Source organism: Desmodus rotundus, chromosome 3, assembly GCF_022682495.2.
Source record: "Desmodus rotundus isolate HL8 chromosome 3, HLdesRot8A.1, whole genome shotgun sequence".
Taxonomy (NCBI): Eukaryota; Metazoa; Chordata; class Mammalia; order Chiroptera; family Phyllostomidae; genus Desmodus; species Desmodus rotundus.
The window spans coordinates 181,892,306-181,910,539 of NC_071389.1; the positions used below are offsets into that span (position 1 = coordinate 181,892,306).

An 18,234-nucleotide genomic window follows, 5' to 3' on the forward strand; every position below is an offset into this window, starting at 1 on the left:
GAAGAGGGGGCTTATGGTGACATAATGAAGACAGGATCTGAGTGACAGCAGGGGCCAGATCATACAAGGCTTCCTAGGCCACACAAACTCCGGACTCCCTCCCATGTGAAATGGGGATATGCTGGAGGTCTACAGAGCAGAGGAGTGCCAAGATCTTCAGAAAAGATCGTTCTAGATTTAGTGTGAAGACCAGACTGCGAATGTAAGAGCAGGATTAAGGGAGACTAGAAAGGATGTTACTGCACAGACACTGGAGATATCTGGGTATTACACAGGGGCCAAGACACTGGATGAGAACAGGGCAGTGGCCATGCTGGGGCGTGGGGGACGAATGGACTTGGGATGATTTATGAAGGGAACGGGGACAGGATAAGCTGATGGACTGGATGTGGAATATAAGGAGCGCAGTGTCAGGGATGACTATAAAATCTTGGCCTGAGGGGCTGGGAGGAAAGAATCGCTGTCTAGCGAGATGGAGTACTCTGAGGAAGAGCAAACTCAGGAATAAAGAGAACCAGCCCAGCGCTGAGGACTTTCCTTGTTGAGCAAACACTTTAGAGCAAAGCCATTAAGCCATTTTAATTCCTTGACTCAATTTTTAAATGGCAGAGTTGGTTTGTTTTCACCTTTTTCCATTCCCTGAAATATTTCCATCAAGATTATGTTCTATGCAAAATTTACAACAAAGTTCTGAATCACTAATCCATTTTTGTCCAGAGCAGACTGTATTGATTATAGCTACTGCCAATTTGAGTTTTTTGCTGAGCACTATTTCTATCCTGTCCTATTTTTCTAGGTACAGCTTTTAAATGTTGCCAATTTTACTTTATATAGATTATTTCTACCAAGTCCAGCCCTTATCCTCCCTAAAAATTTTTAAAATTGTCAATGATACCTGAAAATGTGACTCTGAATCAGTTCATCTACAACAAAGTTTACCATGTAAAATTTAATCTGTTTATGGGGGGGGGTTGGATTATTTCTATCAGTATCATTCACTGTGAATAGAATAAAAATCTAACAGCTCACACTTATTTCTTAAAGAAAACAGCATTAGGTGCATGTGCGAAGCAACTGTAACTGGGTTGGGACATTTTGCTTGGATGAGTAAAAGGGTGTTTATTGCAGCATAGCAATTATAACTGGAAACTGAAGCAATCCAAATGGTCTTCAATAAAGAACAGTAACAATATTAATAGACTATGGACAAAGTTTCCCAGCCTCAGGATCCCATTCCACTCAAAAGTTACTAAGTGTCCCATAGGACTTTTGTTCATGTGAGTTACTGTCTAGCTTAATAGAAGCTAGATTTCATATCTGCCTCTGCATTTAATCTGTTGCAATATGTTGTCTGGGTTAAAATATACAAAGAAAGAAATAAAAAAGAAAATCCAGCCTTACATTTATTGATTGAAAAGGGGAGGAATTTTATGTTAAACCTCTTCACAGTGTAGAAACTGATCTTTGATTCTACACCAAAACCTGACAAGTGGCAGCTAAAAGTTTGTTGCAATATGGAATCAGAAACTCTATAAAAAGCTATTGATTGGTCTATCCTGTAATTTGAACGGATCCTTTACTCATGAGTGATTAGAGAACATCATGCATTGGTCATTTGGGAAACAGTGGTTATGTACACCTTTTAAAATGTTGACATTTCATCAGTGTCACATGTCATGTAGTCTCTAGAAATTTCTGCTGTATACTATGAGAGAATGATAGTGAAAAGGCAAATAACATTTTAGTATTATTATGAAAATAATTTTGACTTTGCTGATTTTCTGCAAGAGTCCCTAGATGACACTTTGAAAACCCTGTGGATTATGGTACCTCTTACTAAGTAGTAGGATGCAACTGTCTAAACAAGGAAGCTGTCTATTGACATGGATGTACTCCCACTGGTCCATTAAGGCTGCCCTCAGGTTTTGTACCCTCCGACAATATTCCCAGACCAGGTCCCCACACTCCTCCACAATTCTTCATTGGCTATTTTCTTCTGTGCTGCTGTAACACCCTATACAACCACTATCATAGCACTTACCATATCCTATTCAGGTTGTCCGATTATTTAACTATCTCTCACTAGAGTAAAGCTAAGTAGAGGGTATCTTTTATCTCTGTACGGCAGAACCTAGAACATACATTCCGTGTAATTAAGTTTGGCGAGTCAGTGAAGGAACTATAAACTAGACGTACCTCTCCCATCTGTTGTTCAATAATCTGATGTGCAATTTCTTCTATGGTTGCCATGATCTAGCTGCAAAAATGTCCTGCCAAAAAGAAAGAGATGCTTTTTCATAATTATACCCATAAAAATATAGTCACTGAAGAATTTAGAAATGAAATTCTATGATAGTTAGGATTTTCTTCAAAGCAATCCAGTTAGACGGGCGGGGTGGGAAGGAATTAATAAAACAAAACTGGCCATGTGCTGATAGTTACTGACGACTGGTGAAGTTGATACAGGGGCTCATAAAATTATTCTCTCTGCTTTTATATACTGAAAAAATACCTACTTAAAATAACTATCGACCAAACAATTTCACTTTTCAAAGATACTGAAGCCTAAACAGGAGCACTCTAATACAGGTCAGTAGTTTATTAATTTAAACAAAGGCAATCCTACCTGTAAACAAACACATTGCTGTAGCCATTTAACAACTTATCAAATATTGTAAAAAATGACAAAATGAATGCACTGATTTGGAAGGATGAAAGACTTCTCTAGAATCATTTCACTAAGCTCTTCACTAGTCACAACTTCTTATGTACTAGGGTTAATTTGAATTTAATGTAAAGTTGTCTCCAAATGGATTTGAGAGCTTCTAAGATTAGCTGACTTTGACTTTTGCTTTTTCTCTATACAAGGTAGTCAAGAATATAAAATTGCCCTGGCTGGTGTGGCCCAGTGGACTGAGTGCAAGCCTGCAAACCAAAGGGTTGCCAGTTCCATTCCCAGTCAGGGCACACGCCTGGGTTGTGGGCCAGGTCCCCATTGGTGGGGGTGGAAGAGGCAACCACACGCTGAACTTCTCTCCCTCATTCTCCCTCCCTTCCCTTCTCTCTAAAAATAAACAAAGACATCTTAAAAATAAAAAAGGGAATCTCCCTACCTCAGCTACTCCCTATGTGGTTTCTTATTTCCAACTTTGTAGTCAGGTACCAGGAAAGGAAAAGTGGTCTTCTCAAATTCTAATTTTAAAATCTTGATAATGGATTCAGGCTGGCCTAACTTAGGTTGTGTGCTTATCTCTTGAATTAACCACCGTAGGTTGGGCAGAAAGACAGAAAGAAAGGTTAATACAACTGGCAGCTTCTGTATTTTCAGAAGGCCTATTTACCAAAAGAAGGGACTAGCAGAGACATGCCTATTGATATAATCACCTCGAGCCAAGCAATTACTCCAATTTGTTTCTACCACTGATACAAAGAACTCTGCAACCAGACGTCTACTGAACACCACTAAGCTACTCAAAAACTTTAATTCAGTACTGACTGCAATTTTCTGCTGTCAGCTGAAGAAATCCCAAGAAGAAAAATCCCTTATTCTTGTAAGATACTATATCAAGAGATCTACTTTTGGCCCTGGATGGTGTGGCTCGGTGGATTGAGCACCAGCCTGAGAACTGAAAAGGTGCTGGTTCAATTCCCAGTCAGGGCACATGCCTGGGTTGTGGGCCAAGTCCCCAATAGGGGGCGCATGTGAGGCAACCACACATTGATGTTTCTCTTCTCTTTCTCCCTCCCTTCCCCCCTCTCTAAAAATAAATAAATAAAATCTTTTAAAAAAACCCCCTGAGGCCTGGGGTCTTAAGGACTGGAGGCTGTTACACTTTCTTATGAAACAAAAGATATTAGGGGTTACCAGTTACCCTAATGTATTCTGATATTCAAAATCTTCTTGATGGGGAAGGTCTACCAATAGTTTGAAAAGAATCAAGTAAGTTTCGGGTTACCAGTCCAGATTTTATCCCCAGCTTTAAAGGAAAGCTAAAAAATGAGGCAGCTCATGAAAGGGAATTCAGTAAAGGGAAAAGTGATATATAGTCTTTAAGTGTTTTTCTAAAGAAAATTAAATTTAAAAGGAATCATTCTTCTTAACAGACAAAAAAAGTATTTAAAACATAGGCAACTGAGTATGAAACTATTTTTATGTATATACAAGGTCTGTACAGATGGTATCTAGACATGTAATATGAAAAATAGAGACATTTATTGAAGATACAAGAAACATTGTATACAGGACAACCATACCTCAGTCCCCTTCAAAGCAGGCACCTTGGGACCTCACACAGTTCTCCCAATCGCCATCAGCTGCCCCATCGTTATTTTCCTGAACCTCACCAATGGTCTGAAATCTCTTCCCTTTCAAAGGTGATTTTAGTTTGGGGAAAAGCCAGAAGTATATGTACAGTAGCTATGATAATACATGCAATCTTTTTTTTTAGTGTGGATGGTTAATTTTTTTAAATTACTTTACTGTTGTTCAATTACAGTCATCTGCATTTTCTCCCCACCACTCCCCACCACCCCATATACGCAGATCTGAATGATACTGCTGATGTTGTAATCCTCTGAAGCAGATTTCCTATTCCACACCAGAAACCCTTCCTTTGAGATTCCTGTAAGTCGATTACAAAGAGTTTCTAGTGCCTTTATTGTTGTCATTCATTAATTTCTGTCCCAATACCACTTTCACTGATGATTCTGAAAGTGCTGTCCCTTTCCTGCCATCAACATGGATGAGATCAGTATCCATGAGGCCAACTCAAACTATAACCCAGTCTTCAAGTTTCTTGACCTCAAGTCCAACAATGTTTACCTAATTGCTACTTTTAATATTTTGCTGCCAGACTGACCTAACATACAATAGGTTTCATATTATTTCACCTTTTAATATTTGTGAAAGACTTCCCTTTATAGGATTTATTTGTTAAACCACACATTCTAACTATACACACTACTTGTAATTCCTTGAATTCAGCATGTTGGCTCATGCTTCCATGACTTTGCTAATGACTTCTCTCTCTACCACAAATGCCAGAGAATCTCTAGATCAACATATGTTGGTTCTCCAACAGTAATTTTAACTCCAAAAACTGAGGCAAAAGGGCATTATCCACATATTGTTAAAGTCTAAAATGTTATAAACTTCCTAGAAAACTAATTTGCCAATGTGTATCAAAAGCCTTGAAAATGTTCATGCTCATTGGCCCAATAATTCATTGTTTCTTTCATTCAACAAATATTTTAGTGCTTCCTATGGGCCACACATTTTTCTAAGTGTTAGGGATACAGGAGTATTAAAACAAACAAACTTCCCCTTGTCAAGTTTATATTTGGATGAGGTGAAAGATAAAAAACAAATAAATATACAGTATCAACCAATGGTGAAAAGTGGAATAGAGAAAAATAGATTACAGACTAGTAATAGAAAATAAAGAAAGGGTGGGGGAAGGGAGTTGCAATTGTTTAAACTCACTGGGGTGATACTGGTTGATAAGATTACATAGGTTTCAAGTGCAGATTATTATGATACATATCTGTATATTGTATTGTGTGCTCACCACCCAAAGTCAGATCATCTTCTGTCACTATTTCTTTGGCTCCCTTAACCCTTTATTACCTCCCAACCTCCTTCCCTTTGGTAACCACTATACTTTTGTCTATGAGTTGCAATTTTTAATAAGGGATTAGAGATGGCCTTACCAAGGTGACATTTTAGCAAACACAAAGGGCAAAAAATATTCTCATTCAAATCATGTAGAAGAAAAATGTTTAATGATGAAGAGAAAATGCTTATGACAAACTGCATGTAAAGATCAAGAAACAGCTTTATTTACAACTGATTTTAACTATGTAAAACACACAAGGACTAAAAATAAACATTCTCAAATGTTAACAGTCACTTTTCCAGGTGGAAATTTACAGGCTATTTATTATCTTCTTTATGCCTTTTGAATGGGTATCTACTGTACTCAGAGAAGTAAGCATTGCATCTTCTGTGGACCACTGCCTCTTGTGCTCATTTATCTTCTAGCTGGGGTGTCCAATATTTTGGCGTCTCTGGGCCACACTGGAAGAAGAGTTGTCTCGGGCCACCCATTGAATACACTGTGACATGTAATCACACACACAAAAAATCTCATGTTTTAAGTAAATTTATGACTTTGTGTTGGGCTGCATTCATAGCCATCCTGGGCTGCATGTGGCCCCCAGGTTGGACACCCATTTAAAATAGCACTCTGTCCTTATTTGCATAGATGGCCATCTTCAACAAGACTTCTAAGAATAAGAACTATAGTTCTTCAATGAACTGTTTTTTTTTATTTTTTTTAAAAAGGTTTTATTTATTTATTTTTAGAGAACGGGAAGGGAAGGGAGAAAGAGAGGGAGAGAAACACTGATGCAAGAGAGGCTGCCCCTCACACAAGTACCAACCGGGGACCCAAACCACAACCTAGGCACGTGCCCTGACCTGGAATGGAAACCACAACCTTTCAGTTTGCAGGACGATGCCCAAACAACTAAGCCACACCAGTCACGGCCGAACTAATTTTTTTCAAAGAACCTCTAGTGTTTATCATGCCCAGCATTCATATCTAAATTCAATAAGTATTTACTGAAACATACTTATCAGGTACTTGTAAGATTTTGGGACTTGACAGTGAACAAGACAAAAAAGATCTTTGCTTCATGGAGCTTATATTGTAATGAAAAAACAGAGTAAAAAAAAATTTACCATCTGTTAAATGTTAGGAAGAAAACTAGCAGGGGTGACAAAAGAGAAAAGGAAACAAGGGAAGGGGGAGAGTTTACACAGGCAGTAGAGTGCCCTGGACCTCAAGTCAATAAACCAGAGTCACAATCCCCTTTTTACTACTTACCAAATGACTCCCTGTCACTTAACCTGAGGCTCAGTTTCCTCATAAAGGAAACGGACTCAATAAAATCTTCAAAAAATTGTAAAAATTCAATGTAAGTGAAAATATCTATGCCAATGGCTATCTCTTATAAATAAGAGGTAGTCCCTGAAAGTTAGCTGAGTTAACAAAATGCTCTATAAATGAACAAAAGGAGCTCAGAAAACACCACACTGGAGAGGAAGGGCAGGGAAAACTTTCCAGACGAGACACCTGAGGGAGGTACTGAAGGATAAGTATTCCCAGCAGCCTGAAGGACAAAGCAAAAAGCCTGAAGACGTTGCCTTTCCTACTCTAGAGCTGGCGGACACACAAAAGGCACACAGTTCTGTATTTCCGGCCCTGATTTTTTTTTACCTCTACCTCAACCTCACCTCTGTGTACCTTCCCCACAGAGAATAGTACCAATGGCCACCCTTCCATTCAGATTCAAAAGCTTAAGTCTGCTTTCTGACATCAGATACAGCTCATCTCTTTTCCCAGCATCTGTTCTCCCCTCATTCTTTCCCCATTAGGCCCACTCCCATCAACTGAACGTAGGCTGCTGTCACTAGTACTGACAAAGCAGTATTTTGTAAACTTTGTGCTGTGAGCCATTTATGGATGGGGAAGTTAATTTAAGTCCGAATACCTTTTCTTATAAAAAGGAAAACAGAATAGAAATGAGTGCATCAGGCATAGTGAGAATAAGAATAGTCAGTCTCCTGTAGACTTGACTTCAATTTAATCTGTGTGTGTGTTGAGTCATGTATTTCTTCCTGTGCAGTATAGTAAAAAAAAAAAAGTTTGAAAATAAAAAAATGTTTCTCTCTTCATTTCCCCTGGTGGGGTGGGTCAAACATCTCTGAAAAAATGATGGAAGTTAAGTTTTCTCTCACCAGAAAACACAAGTTCACATTCATTTAAACTATAAATGATGGTATGTGCTGAATTTCAAGGGGTTCCTAAAACCTCCACTGCTTTCAGGGTAAAATTTCAGCTACTGCCAGAATTGACTTTCCTGAATGCGTATTTAATATATGCAACTTTGTGTACATGAAAGGCCCCTAGAAGTCAAGAACCACCTTTATATATACTTGAAGCCCCAAGAAGGCAAAACCCATTTCTTTTGTCAGCAACTTTGACAAGTAACAATATTTAAAGATACTTACAGAACTGAATCACATCCTCTTTTTCCTGCTTCAGAACCTCAAAGAATAAAGTGTCAGCCTTTCTGGGTTTTTTTTTTTTTTTTTTGCAATATTTATTAAACTCCTATAACATGCCCAGCACTGTGGACACAAAGGAGAGTTCCTTTATAGTCTGACTTCCTCATCTCCTCACTTTATCTGCTATCACTCTGGAGAGAAGTCTTTCTCCTAACACACCGTTCCTCCTCCTCCTCCCTCATAATTCCAACTAATCTTTAAGACTCAGTTCAAATGTTTGTGTAGATACTAACGTTGTCAACTAGGATCTACAGACTTCTGTTCACTTCTAATATTCTATGAAAAACTCTTATGTACAGGTGCATTTTTCAGTAAGGCCGGTCCATTGCTTTCAAAAAAGATTTTGAGGTTGCAGAGTCTTATAATGCAAAAATGATAAATAATTATATTTATACTATTAAGTCTTTAAGCCTATGTTGTTTCTTTTGTCTTCTCTAATCCCCAAGGGTAGGAATTACACTCTGTGTGTGCAAACAGTGTTTTGGGAATGTTTGCTAACTCTGATTTGTGACTCCCTCAAAGCCCTTTCTAAAAGAAGAATCAAATACCCCTACAAGGAGTGATAACATTAGTTGTGTTTCATGTGATCCACTGTTTTATAAGAATAAATGGAAATACCCTTTAGATACCAACTGCACACAGGCAAAATTTAAAAATCGTCATGTATGAACAAACGATTGCTCAAAAACCTCCAAGTTGAAGGCCTACTTACAACTTCCAGAGGCCCAAAAACCCTAAATGCCTCACTTTCAATTCATTCTGCTTTTCCTTTCCAGTTTTTTTTTTTCTTCTTAAACAGGCTGATCTACTTACTGAAGGTTATGGGAGAATTTGGCAACATTTGCAATTCATAAAACGGTATCTACAGAAGCTGGAGGCAGAGTTGCATAACAAAAGAGCTACTGGAAGCTTGGCCATGCCAAAGTGCAGTCTGTACCCTGGGCCGATCTATTTTATTTCTCAAAAGATGCAGGTTCGAAGGCCGTGGCTACTCCTGTCCCATTTGTTGTGAAAGGTGGGAGCCTTCTGGCCTCCCTCCCGAGTAAGCACGAGATTTGGTAAGGAGCCCCCGATGAAAGGGACTCAGGCCTCGCTCGCGGCCAGTCGGGGCGAGGGACGGCCTCTCCCGCGTCCTGCCAGCCACCGAGACCCCATGCGCGGCTCCCAGAGGCGGGGGAAACGCCCAGACGGAAGCTTTTCCTGTAGTTGAAAGGTCAGAGGCGCCGCGGGAGGCGCCACGGGAGAGGCTGCCGCGCACGCCGAGGCGCTCGCGGGCTCCCACCAAAGCTCCGCCGCCCGGACCTGCTCCAGGCTCCGGGCCCCGCACCCCACCTACAGCCTCTCCTTTCTCCGAGCCCCGCGCACGGGCCCCGCCGCTCCGGCCACTCTCCGCGCCCCGAGTCCAACCGAGCAACCTGCCGCGAACCTGCCAGACGAACCAGCCCCGCCGTTCCGAGCGCTCAGGCTGTGGCGGGTTTCTGGGAGACCTCGGCTGGCAGTTGGGAGGGAGGGCCACCGCCGCCCTCCGCCCGGGCTGCAGCCGCTCGTCTCAACACCCGCACTTCTTACCGGCTTCTCTGCCGAGTTAAGTCCTGCGCCGGGCGTGGACCAGGCGGTCCCGCGGCGGCGGCTACTGGGGATGTCCGGGAGGAGACAGTTTGGAGAAAGCTGATGGGGGAGGGTAGAGAAAAGTAGGGGCAAACAGCTTTCTGGGTTTGTGTATTTGGGAGGGGGTCAGAGTTCGTGACCTCTCAGCTCCGCGGTACGCGCTGCCAGCGCGCCTGCGCGTGAGTGGTGTGGCGAACTGGCGAGAGGAAGTCTTGACGTTCCCCGGGTGGAGGGACGTTCCCCGGGTGGAGGGACGAGAGAACTGGGCCTCTCAAAATCGACCTCCCCCTAGCGGCGAGGAGGGAGACTGCTCCGCCCTTGCCGGCGTCCAGATCAGGGTCTGCGAGGAGTCGCAGGAGCCTAGCATCCTATTTGCCAAAGGCGGTCGGTAAAGGTCTTGGGACAACGTTTGATTTGAGTAATAACATCAGTTTTAGACACTTCTGTCCCTAATTTGTGGGAAACTGGGCTGTTACAGGCTCTATATTATAACGTTTATTAGAGGACTTAGAAATCTGGGTAGATTCCGGTATGATATTTAAAATTCCCTTCGATGAAAAGATAAGCTGGGGTAGAATCCTGTGTGGCAAGGCAAAGTTTTACCCATCAACTATTGTACGTAAATAGGTATAATTGCTAAATGGTGCAAGGATATAATCACTTACAATGTAAGATTTCTGAAGGCTGTTTTTTGTCTGATTTGCTCTGTGGTATTCCCAAGCCTATAGGACAGTGCCTGGTGGTCTGTAAAAATTTGTGAAATGAAGAAGTATTGGTGGAACATCACATTCTGATGGTGACCAAGTGTGGTGGGAAGAGCTGTCCTGTGTGACAGTCTGGACTTTAAGCGAAGGGGTCCTTAAAATTCCTTTAGTATTAATCAGCATTAGAAAAGTCGTCATGTATTAAGGCCAGAAACCCGAGCGAGGAAAATGAAGGTGCACTGAAAAGGGGAACATTCCTCTGTCATTTCCCTCTGGAACTAGGAAGCCAAACACAGAACAAGGAAATGTAACAGTCCCGAACAAGTAGAAATACAATTTATGCCTCATTCTCTAAAAGGCCCCCTCCTCCTTTGGCATTATTTGTTCTGTTTGGTGGTTTTAAGGCAGTTCCTTAGTTCTTCCTCCCTCCACCCCCCAAATCCTTCAGTTGGTCTCAAAAGTGAAAGCTAAGAAAGCACACTATAGGTCCAATAGAAAAAGGCAACCTGAGACCTTTTCTCTATTCTCAGTGTATAATATGCATGCTTATAGTGATGCTTGTGGTTACCCCTTACTATCCAATTAATATAAGTTACAATAAGTTGACTTATTAAAATGTGGAGGTAGTAGCCATTTGGGGAACATCATTTGTGGGTGAAAAAGAGCATCCCCTAATTGTGCTTCAGAAAAACAGGTCAGTGTGGTTCATCTTTAAATGTGACTCTTAAAAAAGTTACGGTTTAAAAGACATCATCACACCAAAAGTAGATAAATTTATTTTGTATAAATATAATACATATTAACATTATTTACAATGATAACATTTGATTTATAAAGGATCTATTATCTATATGGACAATAAGATACAGACTTATCACTTTAAGTAAAAAGTGTTTCTAGAAATTCATAAGTCATTTAAAAAACAACAGCATTTCAAGACTGGTTCTTAACATGCTATGACCAACTTATATAAAAGACTGCTCCCCTTTAAACCTCCCCCCAACCAAAAAAAAAAAGGAATTTGACTTATTGAGGCATTGTGAAAATTTACTACCACCTTTATCTTTAAAAAAACTATAAATTATCTCCTTTATTAAAGGGGGGGGAAATGGTAGGTATGATTTTCTTTTAGGAAATAACATTCAAAAGTGGCATAGGCTCCTGAATGATGTTTGTGTTTTGGGACACTAAAAAAAATCAAAAGTGATCCATTATAAGTAATCTGATTTACCAAACACTGAGTATCAGTGCGTGGGAGGCACTCTGCCAGATGCTCAGGGAGAATCTCAAATGAACAAGATACAGTTGCTGCTCTCAAGGATAGGATGTGATAAGTACCGTAAGAAAGGTGGTTGATCAGCTAAGGGCTATATGAGAGCACAGAGAAAGGAAAGACTAGATCTAGTCTGAAGAAAAAGGGGAGAAGGAACAGGGAAGAGAAGGACTAGGATCAACTTCACAGAGAAGTCTTGGATCAACAGGCAGAAATGGGGGTGGAGGAGAGTGTGAACAGAGAAAGGCTGGGTGAGAGTATATGGTATCTGAGGAAGTGTTCCCTGCCAAGCCACTGGGAAGCCAATGAAAGTTGAAGAGCAGGGATGAAACCAGAGCTGTGCTTTAGTCTGAAGGTAGGACACAGGAGTGTCCAATCTTTTGGCGTCTCGGCCACACCGGAAGAATAATTGTCTTGGGCCACACTTTAAATACTCAAACACTAACGAAAACTGGTGAGCAAAAAAAAAAGAAAGTAAATTTACGATTTTGTGTTGGGCCGCATTCATAGCCACCCTGGGCCATTTGTGGTGTGTGGGCCACAGGTTGGACACCCCTGTGGCTCTGGCAGTGATTAAAATGGGACCATGCAAGGAAGGCACTGGAATTAGAAGGAAAGTCGCTCCAATCATTGGGACTTGAGCCCGGGTCTCTGCAACAGAAGGGCAGTGAGGATGGAAAGGGTACAAGAGCAACTGCAGCGCACCCTCTACAGACCTGGGGTCAGATTATGGAGCCTAGAATGGTGTTTTTCTATTACAGAAGAACATAAACATTTAAATGAAAAGAAAGTAAGTTGAGTTTTAGTGATGTAAAGTTTAAAATGCTTCAGGACACATGTAGATACCCAACAAGTAGTTGCAGGATGGTGGAATGTGTAGGTCTAAGATCTGAGTTATAATGAGGGCATTTTGGGGGCTGTGTTTGAGATGTAGATGACAAGAATCCTGTCCTTGAAGTACAAGGAGAAATATATTCAAACAGTATTCAACAAATATTATCTCTTAAAAGATACAGGGTAGGCATTTTGAGAAACTGATTCATTAGACATAGCATCTGCCTTCAAGGAGTGTATAATAATAAGAGAAATAGGATTTACTTCTGGAAATCCCAGGGACTACGCGTGACTACACTGCACCTCAAACTTCAGCGACAGTACAATGAAAACACACTCCAAGACATACGAACATATGCTGTGATAACATTTACATTTTAACTAAGTTACTAAATGCCAGGCTATCCCTATTTCTGGCTATATTCTACCAACCAAGTATAAAATACACATTTGGCTAACAAAACTACACTTTAAAGTTGTCTTTTTCACGTAGTTGTTTCATTACATCTTTATATTAAACTAGGTCACTCTGATGATTTCCTTTTAAGAAATGCTACTACATATTCGATGAATCAAGCTTTTGGTTAAAGAGACCAAACTGGGAGCATTGGGCAAAGGACAATAGGAGGATACTGGGTCCATTAGGGAACGGGGAAAAAGGTTGGAGAGAGGTTCAGAAATGTGAGATGAAGTCAAGATAACCATTCTCGTTTTCCTAGGGCTCTGGTGAGTCCTCTCTACTTACAGCTGCCACAGATAAGGAGGAACACTGGCTGGGGACGCGCACGGAGCACGCCAGCCTTCCTCCAGTTCAACCTGGCCTCTAGGTTACTTTCAGAATCCCTTTTGGCTTAACTTTATAACTGCTTTTCTTTCTCCGTATGAATAAAAGAAGATATTTGAAAAGAGTCTGATTGAAGCATGTGTATCAGTGTAATAAAGTATTCTTGGGATCTAGGTACTATTCATTCGTTATCCTCATTTATAGAATGCATTCAATATATCATTTTTTCTAAAATGTTAGCTATCAAGATATTTTCAAAGTAGCTTTACAACAAAATTTATATAATAGGTTTTTTGGTGGACATTGAATTAGCCAGCTTAAATAAATAATTGATCAGCTTTAGTAAATTATGAGGATTGCTAAAGAGGGAAAGGGAATGTGATCCTATTCCACAGTTGAAATATCTTTATGGGGAGGGAGGGTTGTAACCTGATGCCTTCCTCAAAAGGATGTATTTTATATTTTTCAAAACCTTCCATGGGGCTAAGCCAACAGCTAGTACACTCATATGAGTTTCACATGTAATTAGGAGAATTACTAAAAGTTTGTGCAATGTTTCTTGTATTTAGATTCATAACTAGTTCTCGATTCGGCCAGCTGTTGAAACATAGAATAGCCTGCCTGGTATTTTTTAAGATTCTGAGGCATAAGCCAAACCTTGTAGTCAGAAGGTTGAGAGCTAAGGAAGAGGGGGAAGAACTCCAAACAACTTATTTTTCTACAAAGTGTTAGGCCCAACGAAGCAGAAGGAAATACTTTATAAGGCATAACATTCGTCTCCAAAACAGATATACTAAAAACTGCAGAGATTTTAACATGGAAGCCTTATTTATGCTATCTTGATTAAAATTAATAAGCTTCAAGGAAGTATTGGTTTACCTACAGTAGCAGAAAGACGGGGGAGATAGCATGTGAGGACTGTGTGTGAGGTTGCAACAGGGTTTAAAATGATTCTGTAGCAATAGCCAGAAAAAACTACAGCCGCCAACTCTAGATTTCACAGGGACTCGGGCGCTGCAACAGAAAACATTCACAAAGCTTCCAAAAGGCACACAGTGATTCTCTTGGCAATCATAAATATCACAGTGAATTAGGAAACCCTCTACATAAAAGAAAGGAAAATTCTTGTGCCCTTTAATGAAATACTATATGAAAAACCTTGCCTTTCAGGATAACTTATATTTAGCTTAAGCTCAGTCAATAAATGTTACAAACATCAAGAGTAACTTTAATCACAGTGTTAATTTTGTTTTTCTTCTGCAAATCAATGTTATTTACAAAGTAGTTCCTATGTTGAACAGTAAGTGCACCAGAATTATGAATGTAAATCTTTCCCAATGAGGTGCACTGACAGTTGGTTAAAAAAATAACGGACTTTTAAAATTTACCAGAGAGGACATAACACAAAGTGGTAGTACAAAACCTTAAAAAAAAAAAAAAAACTATACAATTTTAGTTAATACTGGCTTAGAATTCGTGCTTTTTTGATATGTTAATTCCAGTTCATTTTTAAAAGCACAATATTATAGGAAATGTTACATTCTTTTTAGACACAAATACCACTATTGACTTGGGCTCAGAACACTTAAAATAGCAAGAGACATTATGTTACATAATGCTTCCCATATTTGGCTTTTTAAAAAAACAACACCCTTATATTTGTGTTGAACTGGTAGCGTTTTTGAAGAAAGACTAGATTTAATTAATGTAAAGGCAATAGAATTATTTGTGTTCCTCTGCAAATGAAAATATCTTCTTTCTTACTTATATACAATTAAATAAAAACTCAGATTCTATCCCTCTGCTATAATTCCTTGATGATGTAATATGATGTGAGGTACATCGTAGGAGAAATACTTGAGATAATTTAATGGGATTTCATTTCACAGTTACTGAGGTAGAAGTTGGCCGTGTGTTTTTTCATTAAAAGATACAAAAGTTCATCTTAATTTACTGATTTAAAGACATGCATTTTTATCATAAGCAGTTTTATAATAATAATTTCTAAACCAAACACTGCATGAAACCTGCTCCTTAACGTGTTTTTTATTTACAAAGACTTTCCACTAGTGAGAATGTTATTACAATGTAACACCGTAGAACACATTGAGAAAACAGTGTGGACTATGTCACAAACAGTTAATACAGCATACAATATTAAGATACATTTTCTGGTTTTTAAAGAAAAGGTACTTTAGAATTCAGTGTGAATTTCAGAAATAATTCTGACTTAAGTAAACATCAAAATTTTAATAAATAATGTACATGAAAAAAACAAACATTTAAAAAAATTACCTTATACCTAACAAAATAATCTTATTTTTGATGAAGATTTTGGTTGGATTTATCTTGGCAGTGTTGATTTGTATTACATTTTTGTACTTTATTTACTCCACTCTGATGAAATTCCACCCTTTTGGAATCACAGAAAAGATGAAACCAATACTGCTACAGTATCGTGCCTTCCTGAAATGCTTCTATCCACCTATTAATAAGAGAAATTCGTTAGATTTGTAAAATGCAATGACCCAATATGTGTTATGTTAATAATAGATAATAGCTATGCCTGTGAATCTAGTTACCCTAACAGAGTGTTTAAGATCTTTCCTATAGCAAACTAGAATTCTGTATATATGGCATTCCGTGTATTTGGTAATTTGACCAAAAACTTTGCCTGAAAAGTGCGTCTCATTTCTGTGAGAAACGAGGAAGGGGCCATTTCGTGTGAAAGCTCTGCGAAGTCCTGCGGACCCTGTTTAGTTGGTTTTGGAAGTGGCCAGAGCTGCGAAGGCCTTTATTTGAGCCCCCCTTTCTGTTCTGTTCCTGTCTCTTTCTCCCTTAACGGGAGATTCCTTGGGCATCCACAGCCTGGACCTGTTCTAAAATTTTCAAAGAAAGGGAATCTCATATCTAATCTATTGGAGATCAAAATTCTGCCTGCAATAGAAAAGTGTCTCAGTTTCACAGAAGCCTTTCCAAAACCCTTTAGTCTCAAAGTTTTATCTGACCATACACACAGCTGCAATTCTCTGGAGGACTCGCAGGTTGTGTCTTGGTGCCTCCCTGGTAGTGCAATTGCTTATGAACTTGTTAGGAACTTTTGAAATCACCACTTTAAATAGTAAAAACAGCGTAAGACAGAATTAGCTCAAATTTCAGACAGAGTTTTCAAAACTTTAAATTTTCAGTGCAAATGGCATATGTTATACCATAAAAAGCCTCTAAAAAAAGCCAAAAATTTCCATTGAAGTTAACATATTTTACTATTTTGTGATGTGCAAAAAAGCAACTCATATGAGTACCCTCAAAGAGAAACTCATAATTTAGCCTGTACTAATTCTAAATTACAAGTAAGCTGATTCCTTTCACCTAACTAACTACATTCAATTCTGTCTTCCTTTTTTCCCTGATTTTTATATTTTGTTTTTATGTTTTTTCAATTCTGTCTTGACATGATTTCTGTCTTGTCAATTTAAAGATATAAGCAAAACATGTATATTTAAAAGCAGTAATTTTATCAGTTTGGTGATGAATGCAGATGAACATGATGAAAAACATAATATCTAACAGAGTATTAGGGCAACTACTATCTTAAGTAAGTAATTTTTACAGAAAAAATGGCTAAATGACATAATTTTAAAATATTCTTCAGCATACAAAAGGAATTATTTGGGGTAACAGCTACACACAGCTGGATATCCTAATAAACTCAGGGCAAAAAAAGTCTTATAGAGTATTTGTAACATTATACCTGATTAATTTTCAGGAACATATATAATTCTGGTACATTAATTCTTACTGTCTTAAGAAATAACAAGCCTTGCTTACTTAAAGCATCTGTTGATACCTGCATGCACCTTTTGAGTCTTCAGAAAACGTGAACACCTCTTAGTGAAAACAAAAATGTGTTTCTTGTGAGGTCAAAATATAAATCAAATGAAAGAGGTGAACTGAATTGTTTTGTTCAGAAAGGACCTTGATTTCACAGAAATACGCTGCTTTAGATTAAGCAACCTCATGATATCTAAATATTCTTGTTGGAATTTTGAAAAGACTATTTCAGCCTTTACCATCTAAAATATCTACTTTGATATAAAATGAAATGGAATGGAATAAAATAAAATAAAGTCTATTTCCTTCTACTCAGTCATTGGGAACAGCATGGGAGCCTCTTAATGTGTTTGGCCTTTTCCCCAGAGACGTGAGCAAGCAGCTGTTCAAACTCCTGCCGCCCCCAGCACAATGGAAGCACCCGACTGCCAAGTCCCGGAATGTTTCAAGAGAAGATTCTTCCCCTGATTGAAGAAAAGGTCAAATACCTCAGCTTTCCTTCCTCTCAGCAGAGCAGCTTCATGCTGCTTCCTCAGAGGTTATGTGCATACAGAATATTTTGGACAGAACCACCTATTTTTCTTTCCCCCTCTGCCTCCTGAAAATATTCCAGATACTCTTGCCTGTCTTTAGAAACAAGTCTAAAGAGTTTGAGTAATATCTTAACTGGTTCTAATTTAGACCCTGATTTAAATTCTCAGTTGTCCCCATGCATGGGAGTAGACGATCTTACTATCAATCATTTAAAGTAACAACTCAAACTTTCGTGTATAAAAGAAAGAATGTCTATATTACTTACTTCTGAGCTGAGTGAGCATCATCTGCTTTGAATACATAAAATACCATGTTTTTGTGCAGTAACTGAAATACTCTGGACTGTGAATTCTCATCTTTGACTTGAGTGACAGTGAATCCCAGTAAAGGCTGGCTCTCCAAAGCTGCCACGTCCTAATTTAAAAAGACACAGAAGATGATGATTTTTAAAACTGATACAAAATTCAGATGTGTAAACTCCAGATGTATGATCCAGCTCTAATTTCATTTTATATATACATACAACTCTAGCAAA

The 18,234-nt window shown here is 39.0% G+C and overlaps 2 protein-coding genes across 7 annotated transcripts in view; both read right to left on the minus strand.

Moving 5' to 3' along the window:
* NR2C1 (nuclear receptor subfamily 2 group C member 1) overlaps positions 1 to 9,925 on the minus strand; it is a 42,456-nt gene extending 32,531 nt beyond the window's left edge. For 2 of the 3 annotated variants that reach the window (XM_024579125.4, XM_024579123.4), the window contains exons 1-2: positions 9,701 to 9,925; positions 2,197 to 2,270 (exon numbers count right to left, since the gene is read on the minus strand). In XM_024579125.4, the coding sequence (XP_024434893.1) occupies positions 2,197 to 2,250 (54 nt within the window). In that variant the 5' untranslated portion in view covers positions 2,251 to 2,270; positions 9,701 to 9,925. Of the gene's footprint in view, positions 1 to 2,196; positions 2,271 to 8,074; positions 8,169 to 9,700 lie in introns of those variants that run through there. The other variant, XM_024579124.4, reaches the window with a different exon arrangement.
* Positions 9,926 to 14,510: 4,585 nt separating this feature from the next.
* The window catches only part of FGD6 (FYVE, RhoGEF and PH domain containing 6), a 106,777-nt gene continuing 103,053 nt past the window's right edge, over positions 14,511 to 18,234 (minus strand). For all 4 annotated transcript variants that reach the window (XM_024579067.4, XM_045187205.3, XM_045187206.3 and 1 more), the window contains exons 20-21: positions 17,965 to 18,113; positions 14,511 to 15,819 (exon numbers count right to left, since the gene is read on the minus strand). In XM_024579067.4, coding sequence (XP_024434835.2) covers positions 15,783 to 15,819; positions 17,965 to 18,113 — 186 coding nt within the window. In that variant the 3' untranslated portion in view covers positions 14,511 to 15,782. The remainder of the gene's footprint in view (positions 15,820 to 17,964; positions 18,114 to 18,234) is intronic.